This window comes from Ranitomeya variabilis, chromosome 1, assembly GCF_051348905.1.
Source record: "Ranitomeya variabilis isolate aRanVar5 chromosome 1, aRanVar5.hap1, whole genome shotgun sequence".
NCBI classification, from domain to species: domain Eukaryota; kingdom Metazoa; phylum Chordata; class Amphibia; order Anura; family Dendrobatidae; genus Ranitomeya; species Ranitomeya variabilis.
The window spans coordinates 606,841,428-606,856,573 of NC_135232.1; the positions used below are offsets into that span (position 1 = coordinate 606,841,428).

A 15,146-nucleotide genomic window follows, 5' to 3' on the forward strand; every position below is an offset into this window, starting at 1 on the left:
CGCATAGTACTCTGTCCTATCCTTTCTATTTAGCTAGAAGTGGCCTCCTTTGCTAAATCCTGGTTTCATTCTGCGTATGTTATTTCCCTCTCCTCTCACAGTCAATATTTGTGGGGGGCTGTCTATCCTTTGGGGATTTTCTCTGAGGCAAGATAGCTTTCCTGTTTCTATCTTTAGGGGTATCTAGTCCTCCGGCTGTGTCGAGGTGTCTAGGCTGTGTTAGGTACATCCCATGGCTACTTCTAGTTGTTGTGTTAAGTTCAGGGTCTGCGGTCAGTACAGGTACCACCTCCTCCAGAGCAGATCTCATGCTGCTCCTAAGCCACCAGTTCATAACAAGTAGCCCGGTTAACCGTATTCTGGACTGAGGATCCTGAAGCCTTCAGTAAAGAGGTAAAGAGACTGCAACCTGGTGTCCTCGTTATTTACTGCGGCCGGCACCACACCACAACAGAATCACATTCACTCCTTTCATTGGACGCCCCTCAGCAGGGTCACGGACCGGGTCTAGCCACCGTAACCACCCCAGAGCAGAGACTCAGAGGTCTGGTACCGGGTACCCCTCGGCCTTGCGGCAGTGGGGGCACTCTAACTCCTTCTGGTATTATCTCCTTTTTGCTGTATTTCCGTTTCTCACTTCACCACAATAAACCTTGCTTCTTGTCCTTTCTTAGGAGTCTGCAACTGTAAGGCACAGGCACAACTCTGTGATGATCTGTCCCTTTCTAGGACTCTGCCAGGATCCCACCCCTGACAGGTCCTCTCTCTAGCTCTTCCCAGCTACTTTCTCTCTAACTTCCTGTCCAACCCCCAGTTTTACCAGAGCGTGAGGAGTGGCCTACTAGATAGAACCACTCCCCCTGGTGGCCGGAGTGTGAAGTGTAGTGTGTGTGTGTGATACCTGGTCAGGTGAACTCCTTTAGTGCAATCAGACGTAACATCACTCCCCTTAGTGGCCTTCATGATGCTCTCTGTGCTTCAAACAGAACCCTGAGACTATCACAGAGCAGGTGCATTTATACGGAGACTTGATTACACACAGGTGGATTATATTTATCATCATTAGGCATTTAGGACAACATTGGATCATTCAGAGATCCACAATGAACTTCTGGAGTGAGTTTGCTGCACTGTAAGTAAAGGTGCCGAATAATATTGCACACCCCACTTTTCAGTTTTTGAATTTCCACACAAATTTAAAATAAGCAATAAATTTAGTTTAACTTCACAATTGTGTTCCACTTGTTGATTCTTCACCAAAAATTTACATTTGATATCTTTATGTTTGAAGAATGATATGTGGGAAAAGGTTGAAAAATTCCAGGGAGCCGAATACTTTCGCAAGGCACTGTAAATATAAAATATATAATAACTCATAATATAGAACAATATAATAAAACACTATGATAAGCATCATATAAGATATGACAATATAACATTATATTACATATAACAACATAATAAATATGTCATATAATATATAATGATATAAAAACAATAATATATAATAATAGAAGAAAGCATAACATAATTGATTCATTGAAGTCTTGTCTTTTTCTTTTCACACAGTAACTTTTCTACCCATTTTCGGTGAGTATTAGTGTATTTTGTGAAAAAAAGTATTATTGGTTGCTGACAACTGGGAAAAAGTATGGAGAGGTTAATTTACTTTTAAATGGGTAGAAAATGGAAGAGGGGTGTTGGAGCATTAAGAGTAAAAAAGAAAAGAGGGGAGTCTTGTAGTGACCATTCTATTCTTAGTATTTATTATTTAATTATGACACATTTCTGAAGAAATAGTTTAGTAATCACATCTCCCATACAGTGAATTCACATTTTTCTACCCGTTTTGTTATTTTTTTAGCTGAAGAGGTAGAAAAACCAGGTGAGTTGGTAAATACTATGCATAGATAGGTAGAGCATGTGAGCCTCATCCTAATATTGGTGTTTTCTGCCCTATCATAGATGTGGACAGGCCTGTTGTGTCCTTTACACCTGACTGGAGAATGATGTTCTACAATGAAACGTTGACCATATCTTGCCTCCACCCATACAATGTGAAGGACAATGACACATACACTTGGTACCGGAATGACATTCAGATGGATGTAAAGGGCCAGAACTTCACTGTCTCCTCCATTCAGTTGTATGATCGGGCAGTATACCAGTGTCAGACCCGCACCAGTCTGAAAAGTGAACCTGTTCGACCACATGTAATAACAGGTAAGACAATGACATGTACTGTATAATGTCTGCTTACTTTTATATCAGTCATTTTTGAAGGTGGAGAGAAGTTAAAGAGAATCTGTCACTACATTTGACCCATTTAAACTATTAGTATCGGCATACAGGTTATAGACTGCTGAAAACAGTCTTCACTGTATGCCTGTATTTGTCTTTTTTGAGGTATAATAAACATTTTTGAGATTTTTTGTATATTCTATGGGTGTGTGCAGCGCCCCAGACTCCTGGTCGTTGCAGTAATGTCGCTCCGCCGCTAAGGGGGGTGATGTTACGTCTGACTGCACTAAAGGAGTTCACCTGATCAGGTAACACTCGCACTACACTTCACACTCCGGCCACCAGGGGGAGTGGTTCTATCTAGTAGGCCACTCCTCACACTCTGGTAAAACTGGGGGTTGGACAGGAAGACAGAGAAGTAACTGGGAAGAGCTAGAGAGAGGACCTGTCAGGGATGGGATCCTGACAGATTCCTAAAGAAAGGACAAGAAGTGAAGTTTATTGTGCCGAGTAAGAAAACAGGAATACAGCAAAGAGGCAATAGAACCAGAAGGAGTTGTGCTGTAAGACCGAGGCAACATCCTTCTGAGGCGCAAACAGTCGGTGGCCGGAACGCCGAGAAAGTAAGAGACTTTAAGCAATACTTCAAACCACGGCAGGACAGCCAATTATAGGTTGGCTGTCTCACACATATCACCTAAGCAGACAACGAAGGCAGCTGCGGGAGAAGGGCGACTCTAGAGTCCCAGAATAACTCCAGGCCTACCCCGTCATACGGGTGCGTCCTGCCATATCATCTGGGGGACGGAGAGAACGAGCATCAGAGAAAGACAGAAGCAGTTGTGAGAACTATCCCGGGGTGCTCAGCAGGGAAGCACTACAACACACAGGCGCTAGAAGGTAGACGCTGATTCCCACCTGTGAAGGGGACTCCTGATGTGCCTTCGGACCGGCCGGTCTCAGACAGCCCGGTTAACAGTGCCCTGGGTTGGACACCTGAAGCCTTCAGTAAAGAGGTAAAGAGACTGCAACCTGGTGTCCTCGTTATTTACTGCACCGCACCACCACCACCATCCACATCTATTACTGTACGCCCCTCAGCAGGGTCACGGACCGGGCCTAGCCACCGTGACAACCCCAGAGCAGAGACTCAGAGGCCCGGTCCCGGGTACCCCTCGGCCCTGCGGCAGTGGGGGCGCTACAACTTGGCGTCACGAACAGGATCTACTTAAGCCTGAAGAATCGGGTCATGTGTGCCTTGGAACTGTGATTTATTATGCTTGGACTGTGACTTATTGACTGTGCATTGTATTTGCGCCAAGAATTCCCGCCACAATTCGCCATCGCCGCGCACGGAGGGAGGAGCCTCAGCTTCGTGGGCGGAACCGGTCGAAAAGAAGTGCGGAACGAGAAAGCGCGGAAGGTGCCAATCCCGGAAGAGGAACTCCGACCTCCAGCAGGTTAGTGGGAGGAAGGGACAGCCATGTCCGAGTCGGGAGGAGAGGAGGTGGCGGCCGCAGCTGTGGACGCAGGGGCAGCTCCGGTCCCCGCAGCAGGTAAAGCCGCGGCCCTAATACCACCACTGGCAGCCCCGGAGCCCGCTGCCCCCATCGGCCAGTTGGACACTGCCGCTACCACAAAGGCCATAATGCCCTTCTCTATGCCATACCTGCCCGGAGCGGCCTGGCTCCCACGATACTCCGGGGAGTCGCATACCTTCACTGACTTTAAAGAAGGGATCTGCAGCCTGTTCGAGTTCTATCCCTTGACAGAGCCTCAGAAGGTCCATATGATAACCGGCCAACTCTTTGGAGCAGCTCTGAGAGAAATGAAGTCCTGGCCCGCCGCGGATAAGGGGACAGCACAGCAGGTTTTTGCAAAGCTTAAAGCCACCTTCGATACCCGTACAGCTACGGAAATTAAATTGACTTTCTATGGATGCAAACAGAGATAGCAGGATAGCTTACGGGACTATGCCCTTACTCTCCAGGAGGCGATGGGGGCCATTAAGCAGAGTGACCCCGACAGCATGCAGGATGAGGATAAACTCCTGAAGGAGCGGTTCATTGAGGGGCTCCTGTGCAGTCACCAACGGAGCCAATTGCACTTCCGGGCCATGCAAAATCCAGACTTGACTTTTGCGCAATTCAAGGATAAAGCTATCCAGGCATTGCAGGAGCGACAGCCTAGCCGTGCAGCACTTCCCAGGCATCCCGCTCTCACATACCACCAGGAGGTGGCGTCGGATGTCCCATTCGCCGCCGAGGCTGATGCCCAGAGCCTCGGCCGTTAGTGACCGTTAGTGACCACCAGAGGGAGCCCAGAAACACAGTTCACAACAGTAGAACCCGTGTATTTGGATAATAGGCCTACTATCCTGACAGCTCGGGGGGTGGTTGATGTCCGCCAGGGGAGGGTGCCCGTACGTGTCCTCAATTGTGGGGAGGAAGAAGTTCACCTTACCAAGTATGCCACGCTCGCCAAACTGTTCGCTGTCAATAATAATGTGATACAGACACCTGAACCCTTGGTCCCGTCAAACGTGGCAGAGGACAACGGTTCTAAAGGGCACTCGAAAGATTGGTGTCGGGAATTGCATGTGGGCACTGACTCTACCCCATCCCATCAAAAACAAGGGGCTTACAGGGTGGTTCACGAGTACGAGCAGGTATTCAGCAAACACCCCTTAGATTTTGGGCAGGTGAAAGGGATCCAACATCACATCCCCACGGGAGATCACCGACCCATAAAAGAGAGATACCGCCCTGTACCCCCAGCTCATTACCAGTGTGCCAAGGACATGTTGCGAGAAATGAAGGAGGCTGGGGTGGTGAGAGACAGTTGTAGCCCCTGGGCAGCTCCATTAGTCCTGGTTAAAAAGAAGGATGGTACAATGAGGATGTGTGTTGATTACAGGCAGTTGAATCGTATTACACATAAGGACGCATACCCACTGCCCAGGATAGAGGAGTCTCTGGCTGCCTTAAAATCTGCTAACTACTTCTCTACCTTAGATCTCACCAGTGGGTACTGGCAGGTTCCCGTGGCGGAGGCAGACAAAGAGAAGACGGCCTTCACGACACCGATGGGTCTCTGCGAATTCAACTACATGCCCTTTGGATTGTGCAATGCCCCGGGGATGTTCCAGAGGATGATGGAGTGCTGTCTGGGGCACAAGAACTTTGAAACCGTACTGCTGTATTTGGATGATGTCATTGTCTTCTCCAAGACCTACGAAGACCATTTGAAACACCTGGCTGAGGTGTTTGAAGCCCTGTCCAACTTTGGCTTAAAGGTGAAACCGTCCAAATGTCATCTGCTGAAACCTAAAGTGCAGTACCTGGGCCATGTGGTGAGCGCTGAAGGAGTGGCCCCAGACCCCGACAAGGTCACGGTGATCCAGGATTGGCCGAAGCCCAGCAACCTCCACGAAGTCCGGCAATTCCTCGGGCTGGTAGGCTATTACTGGAGGTTCATTAAGGACTTCACCAAGAAGGCCGCGCCCTTGCAAGACCTGTTGGTGGGCCAATCGAAGAAGACCAAGGGGAAGAACACCCCATTTGATTGGAACGAGGGGCTGGAAGGATCCTTCACTTGCTTGAAGAGGTACTGGCCTACCCCGAATACGACCAACCGTTTGTGCTGTACACGGATGCCAGCAATGTAGGATTGGGAGCCGTGCTGTCCCAGGTCCAGAAGGGCAAGGAGAGGGTAATCGCTTACGCCAGCATGAAACTTCATCCCACGGAAAGGAACCCTGACAACTACAGTTCCTTTAAGCTGGAATTCCTTGCCATCGTCTGGGCCTTGACAGAGAGGTTCAAACACTACCTGGCCTCAGCGAAATTCACTGTCTTCACGGATAACAATCCGTTAACACATCTGGACACCGCCAAGCTCGGGGCCTTGGAACAGCGATGGATGGCCCGGCTGTCCAACTACAACTTCACCATCAAGTACCGGGCAGGACACAAGAATGCAAATGCTGATGCCTTGTCTCGAATGCCCAATTTGCCGGAAGCAGAGGAAGACCCGGAGGCACTTGAAGAGGTGGAGCTACCTGCATTCCATCGCCCTAAAGCCACTCTGAACTCCCATCATGTGAGGAACAGGCACCAAAACCAACCGGGTGCCACGCTGAACCCCCTGCCCCACCACGGGTGGGCGGAAACCCAGGATGGTGACCCCGTGGTCCGTCGGGTGAAAGAGCTCTTGACGCAGGCAGGGTTGCATCCCGGCACAGGAGACCCAACAGCTGTGGCGGGGGAGAAGCAAACTGTTTATCCATGATGGCAAGCTGTGCCGGAGGAGCATCGACCCACGTACTCATGAATTGGTGTGGCAGATAGTGGTACCGAGGCGGGATGCGCCCATGGTTCTGGGAGCCTACCACGATGGAGCCGGACACTTTGGATGGAGGAAGCTAGAGAGGCTGCTCCGAGGGAGGTTCTATTGGATTGGCATGAAGAGAGCCATTGAGAAGTGGTGTCGGGAGTGTGGTCCATGTAGCCTACGCAGGAAGGACCGTGACAGCCAACGGGCTCCCCTGCGGCCTATCATCACCAAACGGCCGCTCGAACTGGTCGTGCTGGATCATGTGAAGCTGACACCTAGCCGGTCAGGCTATATCTACGCTCTTACCATCGTAGATCACTACTCCAGATTTTTGGTGGTTGTACCTGTCAAGGATCTAACGGCCAGGACTGCCGCCAAGGCCTTCCAGCAGTACTTTTGTAGGCTCCATGGCTACCCGGAGAAGGTACTGACCGATCAGGGACTAGCCTTCGAAGCAGAAATGTTCCAAGAGTTCTGCCAACTGTACGGGTGTAAGAAGATCAGAACCACACCGTACCATCCTCAAACCAATGGGATGTGTGAAAAGATGAACCAAGTGGTGATTGACTTATTGAAGACCTTGCCCGTAGAGGAACGGAACCTGTGGCCGACAAAGTTGCCTGACTTGGTGGATATATACAATCACATCCCAGTAAATTCTACCAACTGCACTCCAGCATACCTGATGCGAGGAAGGTCTAGCCAGTTACCCGTTGATCTAGACATGGGGGTCCTAGTCCCCGAAGATACCTCACCGGATGCAGATTGGGATGTAGAGAGGCAGCAAAGGTACCGCAAAGTACAGGAGTGCGTAGAAAGAAGTCTCGCCCAGGCTAGGCAAAAACAAGAAAGGGACTACAACCAGCACGCTCCTGCGATTCCCCTGTCACCTGGTGAGCAAGTACTCAAACGAAAGAGGAGACTACACAAGCTCGATGACCAATGGGAAGTGGAACCGTATACCATCCTGCCATCTGATTTCGACAACACGAAGGTCTGTCTCATCAGCAAGGACGGAGGGGAGACCTCGACAGCGATATCCAGGGATCACCTTAAGATCTGCCCTGATAAATTGAGAGAGGGGGAAACGGCTCCAGGAATCTCAACACCTGTGGAAGAGGAGAAGATGATCCACACTGTCCTTGGTGATTTTCCCCAGTCCTGGACTCAGATAAATCAGGCCATCGTGGTACCTGTTCTAATGTTCCAACAGCCGGACCCACCAGAAACAATGGTGGTACCAGATCATCCGGTCCCGCAGCCTCAGCAAGCTCAGCAGATCCGACCTGAAGATGCCATGCCAACCGTTGAACCGGCAAGTCCTCCCTCTGCTATCGGCGAATCTGTCGTACCCACTGTTGGTAGCAGCAGCCCTGAGAGCTCTAGCCTGCCAGTGCTACCCAGACTCACTAGAAGTGTAGCTAGAAGGCAGTGCACTACACCAGCGGTAGCAAGCACATTGGGCCCTGTTAGGCCAGTAGCAACCCCTGCGCTGCGAAGGTCTACGCGCAGCACTCAGAATCAAACTCCCCTCCGCTACAAAAGTTGGAGGTATTAATGAGGGCTGCTATTTAGTTGAAAATGTTTGTGTGCATATCCTCTGTTACAGGTTTTAAAAAAATGGACAACGGAGTAATGGACAGTGAATTGCTCCAAAAGCTTCTAAAAGGGGACCCCTTTGTTTACCCAGGGTCCCCGCTGTTTCAATCACTGAACTGAGAGTCATAAACTGTGCATGACCTAACTTTCGCAACGTTCAAGAAGTCCTCACCTCCCATAAAGGGAAGCACTGTTATGTTTAATTGTTTATGATATTTCAAATTGTTGTGTGTTTCCTGTTAACATGTACTGTTGTTCTTGTTTTCCCAGTCCGGGAGTACTGGATTTAACCGGGGGGGAGTGCAGCGCCCCAGAGTCCTGGTCGTTGCAGTAATGCCGCTCCGCCGCTAAGGGGGGTGATGTTACGTCTGACTGCACTAAAGGAGTTCACCTGATCAGGTAACACTCTCACTACACTTCACACTCCGGCCACCAGGGGGAGTGGTTCTATCTAGTAGGCCACTCCTCACACTCTGGTAAAACTGGGGGTTGGACAGGAAGACAGAGAAGTAACTGGGAAGAGCTAGAGAGAGGACCTGTCAGGGATGGGATCCTGACAGATTCCTAAAGAAAGGACAAGAAGCGAAGTTGGAGTTGTGCTGTAAGACCGAGGCAACATCCTTCTGAGGCGCAAACAGTCGGTGGCCGGAACGCCGAGAAAGTAAGAGACTTTAAGCAATACTTCAAACCACGGCAGGACAGCCAATTATAGGTTGGCTGTCTCACACATATCACCTAAGCAGACAACGGAGGCAGCTGTGGGAGAGGGGCAACTCTAGAGTCCCAGAATAACTCCAGGCCTACCCCATCATACGGGTGCGTCCTGCCATATCATCTGGGGGACGGAGAGAACGAGCATCAGAGACAGACAGAAGCAGTTGTGAGAACTATCCCGGGGTGCTCAGCAGGGAAGGACTACAACACACAGGCGCTAGAAGGTAGACGCTGATTCCCACCTGTGAAGGGGACTCCTGATGTGCCTTCGGACCGGCCGGTCTCAGACAGCCCGGTTAACAGTGCCCTGGGTTGGACACCTGAAGCCTTAAGTAAAGAGGTAAAGAGACTGCAACCTGGTGTCCTCGTTATTTACTGCACCGCACCACCACCACCATCCACATCTATTACTGTATGCCCCTCAGCAGGGTCACGGACCGGGCCTAGCCACCGTGACAACCCCAGAGCAGAGACTCAGAGGCCCGGTCCCGGGTACCCCTCGGCCCTGCGGCAGTGGAGGCGCTACATGTGCATACCGTTATTGGCCTAGTCTTTTTTCTCTGGTATTTCTAGTATTCACTGTATGCCTCACATCAGATTTGTTGTTCCTGAGAAATTATCTTTTATCACTTTATATAAGTGACCTCTTCCAGGCTCTGGGGAAACAGTCTTCACTGTATGTCTCATATCAGATGTGTTGTTGCTGAGAAATCATCTTTTATCACTTTACAGTGTATAAGTGACCTCTTCCAGGCTCTGGGGAGGATGCTGCCTGGGGAGATAACTCTGCCTCCAGAGATTATTACACATGAAGGGGAGTTACCAGTGTGAGACAAGTAACTAACACAGAACAGGAGAAATGAAATTTATCTTCTTGCAAAAAATTTTTTGCTTCTCTCTGAGCTGTATTGCAACAATATTTTACCTCGTCTGAGATGGGAGCTGAGAGGAAGCTGCAGATGTGTAAGGTATAATCACACACAGCTCTGCAGTGAGATCAGGAGAGCAGGGAGTGGCCATCACACATTCCACTGGTAACCATTACTCTTCACATTGGAAACTTCCTTTAAATTTAAAACAAGCTCTGGAGGCAGAGTTGTCTTCCAAGTACCATCCTCCCCAGAGCCTGGAAGAGGTCATTTATAAAAGTGATAAAAGAAGATTTCTCAGCAATAACACATCTGATGTGAGACATACATGGAGGACTGTTTTCAGCAGTCTATAACCTGTAGGCCCATATTAATAGTTTAGATAGGTCAAATGTGGTGCCAGATTCCCTTTCACAATATTTTGGTCATATATCATATTGTAAAATCTGTCTACATTTCATGCCTCCTTCTACCAGATCTTACCATACTGAGGGTTTCTCGCTATGTCTTCGAAGGCGATATCCTAACCCTGAATTGTGACAGTCGGCTTGATGTGAATACAACCAATGCTCAAGTCTCATTTTTCAGAAACTATGAATTAGTGAAACCTATGAACTACGAGACATATTTATTTGTTGGGAAAGTGGACAGTACTGTGACAGGAAGATATAAGTGTGCGAAAAAGGCCATCTTCAAGAACGAAATAAAGGAGTCTACAGCTGAAGAGATTATTGAAGTCACAGGTAATGTCCTTTTCACCTTTATATATGATGTTCATTGTCATTCTTAGTGGCACAGACCTGAGAAGACCTTTAGCACCTTGTTCTCCATGACTCTGAATTGTGTGGAGGCACTTAGCTGGCCCTAGGACTTTTGTGTGTCTAGTAAGTCCAGTGTTTCTTTGTGATTCTTAGTAGTAAACAAGAGAAGACTTATAGCATTTTATTCCCTATGACTCTGAATCGCATGGAGGCACTTGAAGTAACTGGCTCTAGCACTTCTGGGTGTCCAGTGGTTCATTACGATGTTTGATGGTACAGACTAACGAAGTCCTATGCCACCATGTTTACCATTATTCTGATTTGGGTTAAGAAATGTATCTGGTGCCCGAACTTTGGTGCCAATAGGCAGTCGAGTGGTCCATTTTGATCCTAGGCACAGACCAGAAAAGATCTACAACACCTCATTTCCCATGGTTCTGTTTTGAATTGAGGCACTCAGCTGCTGCCTGAACTTTCGAGCCTCTAGCCATCCCTGTGGTCCATTGTGATGCTTGGTAGCACCTGAGAACACTTAAAGGTAACCTGTCAGCAGGATTTTGTTCAGTAAACTACAGACACTATCAGGTTGTCATCATTATACTGATTAAAATTATACCTGGGTGATTAAATCCATCTTGTGGTTGTTGCTTAATCTATATTTGTAGTTTTCAGTTAATGAGATTCTGCTCCGGGGTGGGCTTGTGGGGAAGGCTGTGGGCAGGGCTGTGGGCGGGGCTTTATGTAGTGCTCTGCATACATATTCATCTGAATGGGCTTATGACAGGTCACTGATCTCTCTCTGTCCTGCCCCCTATTTTACATACTGCATATACTATTGTGGGGTTACAAAAAAAATTACATTCAGCAAAATGGAGCTGGCGGCAGCACCTGCACAATATCATGTATCACAAAATGCATATAACATTGTCAGATGAAAAAAATAGATGCTACACGCATGCTCCGATGCTGATGCCATTTTGATGAAGTAAATGTTTCTTTTACCCGACAATATTATATGCATTTTGCAATACATGATACTGCACAGGCGCCGCCGCTCATGCCATTTTGTTGAATGTAGAAAAAATTATTCTAACCCCACAAAATTCTATTCATTATGTAAAATAGGGGACAGGTCAGTGAGGGATCAATGACTTGTCATAAGCCCATACAGATGCATATGTAAGTAGAACACAACATAAAGACCCCGGCCACAGGCCACCCCGAAGTACCAGAATCTCATTAACTGAAAACTAAAAATACATATTAAACAACCAAAAGATGGATTTCATCAACCAAGATATCATTTTAATCAGTATAACGGCGCCGACCTGACATTGTCTGCAGTTTAGTGAGCACAATCCTGCTGATAGATTCCCTTTAAATCATTTTGCTTCCCATGGTTCTGATTTGGGTTGAAACACTCAGTTGGTCCCAGGATTTTGATGCCTATAGCCAGGCCTATGGTCCATTATGGAACATGGTGTTTCTTCTTTTGGGAGAAATTTATACTTACCAAGATAGCACTCCAATCAAAAATATGGTCATGGCAACGCAATGAATACCATGGACCATGCCATTACGATTCAGCCCTCAGTGTGTTGTTTTTGGCTTACTGTGTACACATGTGGTCAAAATTGTTGGTGCCCCTCGTTTAATGACAGAAAAACCCACAATGGTCACAGAAATAACTTGAATCTGACAAAAGTAATAAACAAAAGATCTAGGAAAATGAACAAATGAAAGTCAGACATTGCTTTCCAACCATGCTTCCACAGAATTTAAAAAAAATTAAAACTCATGAAATAGGTCTGGACAGAAATGATTGTTCCCCTGAAAATAATGTAACAAAAGGGACGTGTTAAATCAAGGTGTGTCCACTAACTAACATCACAGGTGTCTACAATCTTGGAATCAGTGAGTGGGCCTGTATATAGGGCTACAGATACTCACTGTGCTGTTTGGTGACATGGTGTGTATCACACAACATGGACCAGAGGAAGCGAAGGAAGCAGTTGTCTCAGGAGATTAGAAAGAAAATTATGGACAAACATGTTAAAGGTAAAAGTTATAAGACCATCTCCAAGTAGCTTGATGTTGCTGTGAGTACAATTGCACATATTATTCAGAAATATAAGATCCATGGGACTGTAGCCAACCTCCCTGGACGTGGCCGCAGGAGGAAAATTGATGACAAGTCAAAGAGACGGATAATACGAATGGTAACAAAAGAGCCCAGAAAAACTTATAAACAGATTAAAGGTGAACTTCAAGCACCATCCGTTGTTGTATGAGCCAAACTGGACTTTATGAGAGACAACCAAGGAGGACACCGTTGTTGAAAAAAAAAATCATAAAAAAGCCAGACTGGAATTTGCCAAACAACATGTTGACAAGCCACAAAGCTTCTGGGAGAATGTCCTATGGACAGATGAGACAAAAATGGAACTTTTTGGCAAAGCACATCAGCTCTATATTAACAGATGGAAAAATAAGGCATATCAAGAAAAGACTATCCCTACTGTGAAACATGGAGGAGGCTCTGTTATATTCTGGGGCTGCTTTGCTGCATCTGACACAGGGTGTCTAGAATCTGTGCAGGGTACAATGGAATCTGAAGACTATCAAGGGATTCTAGAGAGAAATGTGCTGCTCAGTGTCACAAAGCTTGGTCTCAGTCACAGGTCATGGGTCTTGCAACAGGATAATGACCCACAACACACAGCTAAAATCACCCAAGAATGGCTAAGAGGAAAACATTGGACTATTCTGAAGTGGCCTTCTATGAGCCCTGACCTAAATCCTATTGAGCATCTTTGGAAAGAGCTGAAACATGCCATCTGGAAAAGGCAACCTTCAAACACAAGACAACTGGAGCAAAATACCTGTTGAGAGGTGCAGATGTCTCATTGACAGTTACAGGAATCGTTTCATTGCAGTGATTGCCTCAAAAGGTTGTGCAACAAAATATTAAGTTAAGGGTACCATCAATTCTGTCCAGGCCTGTTTCATGAGTTTTATTTTTTTTTTATTCTGTGGAAGCATGGTTGAAAAGCAATGTCTGACTTTCATTTGTTCCTCTTCATAGATTTTTTAGTTATTATTACTTTTGTCAGATTCAAGTTATTTCTGTGACCATTGTGGGTTTTTCTGTCATTAAACGAAGGGTACCAACAATTTTGACCACGTGTGTATAGTATTACTAATGTATTTTGCCTTTTCCGATATCTTCCAGAGTTGTTTTCACCTCCAGAAGTAAAAATAAGTCAATATCCGATATCGGTGGGGATGGACATGACTTTGACTTGCATGACAACTCTTAATCCTTTTAGAGCAGACACGGAATTAGAATTTGCTTTTTACAAAAATGGTTGGCACGTCCGAGAATTTGGGTCCTCTAATAAATACACAGTTCAGTTCGTTCAAATGGATGATTCTGGGGATTATACATGTGAAGTAAGAACAATAATGAACAGTGTGAGGAAGATGAGTAAAGAGCTTTCTGTCCTTATACAAGGTAAGCAACTCTATATGACACTTTGAGGAAGATGAGTAAAGAGCTGTCAGTCCTTATACAAGGTAAGTAACTCTATATGGCACTTTGCATTAGACAAAAATGTCACTCACTTCATTCTGGTAACACTCTGGTTCCTACCACAACTACAGAAGAAACAAAAGCAGCAGCACAAATTTACCTACAGGATCCCACTTACCATTACAGTGGTTAGGGTTGAGGTAATCACGTTGGCTTCTGGCAAGGCCGAGTGGTTCAAAATCTGGATATTGAAGTAGTTTCTAATAAAGTACCATAGATAAAATTTCAGTTAGTCACTTCACTAAAGTGGAAAGATATTCAGCTTAACATTAACATATCCATGTGGCGTGGGGCACAAATGAACACTTTGTCTAAGAGTGCTATCACATTGCTTTTCAGCCCCCATTTAGTGGCCCCATCGGTACTTACATCTGAACCCCCCACAAAATGGGATTTGATGGGTCCATAAACTGTACTGGTGCCAGCAGAGCACGTTCGTGCACCTTCATAATGTTTGAGAATGTATGCATCTAGAAATGGTGTCTGAGTGTCCGCTTCCAATAGGTATATTCCCCCAAAAATAATGTATAGCAAAGTGCATGTTCGCTCTGCCAGTACCACTACAGTCTATGGTCCTGTCGGCACATATGTCTGAATCCCATTTGCGGGGAATTTGGAGATAAGCACTGATGGGGCCAGGGAACGGGTGCCTTAGTCACCAGAAACACATTGATGTTATCATGAAATCCTTGCTTTTATTCCTCTGTACCAATTAAAGTGCCATGAGCTGGATTTTCTTCTATTCTACAAGTCACTAGTGACAAGTGAAAATACTCGTTAGTCGGGTTTTCCTGAGCATGCTCAGGTGGTCTCAGAGTATTTTGGCATGCTCGGAGATATAGTTTTTGTCGCCGCAGGTGCATGATTTGCGACTGCTAGAGAGCCTGAATACATTTGCAGGTTGCCTGTTTGTTAGAGAATTCCCACATGTATTCAGCCTGTCTAGCAGCCACAAATCATGCAACTGAGGCGATGAAAACGAAATCTCCGAGCATGCCAAAATACTCGGAGACCACCCAAGCATGCTCGGTAAAA

The 15,146-nt window shown here is 46.7% G+C and overlaps 1 protein-coding gene and 1 long non-coding RNA gene across 3 annotated transcripts in view; one reads left to right on the plus strand and one right to left on the minus strand.

Annotated features, from left to right (window-relative positions):
- Positions 1–15,146, plus strand: part of LOC143770417 (Fc receptor-like protein 5) — a 160,831-nt gene that overhangs the window by 20,099 nt on the left and 125,586 nt on the right. For both annotated transcript variants that reach the window (XM_077260042.1, XM_077260034.1), the window contains exons 2-6: positions 1,570–1,590; positions 1,865–1,885; positions 1,966–2,223; positions 10,235–10,501; positions 13,752–14,033. In XM_077260042.1, the coding sequence (XP_077116157.1) occupies positions 1,570–1,590; positions 1,865–1,885; positions 1,966–2,223; positions 10,235–10,501; positions 13,752–14,033 (849 nt within the window). The remainder of the gene's footprint in view (positions 1–1,569; positions 1,591–1,864; positions 1,886–1,965; positions 2,224–10,234; positions 10,502–13,751; positions 14,034–15,146) is intronic.
- The window catches only part of LOC143770466 (uncharacterized), a 54,613-nt gene continuing 40,611 nt past the window's right edge, over positions 1,145–15,146 (minus strand). The window contains exon 3 of the long non-coding RNA XR_013214638.1: positions 1,145–1,348. This is a non-coding gene — a long non-coding RNA (uncharacterized LOC143770466). The remainder of the gene's footprint in view (positions 1,349–15,146) is intronic.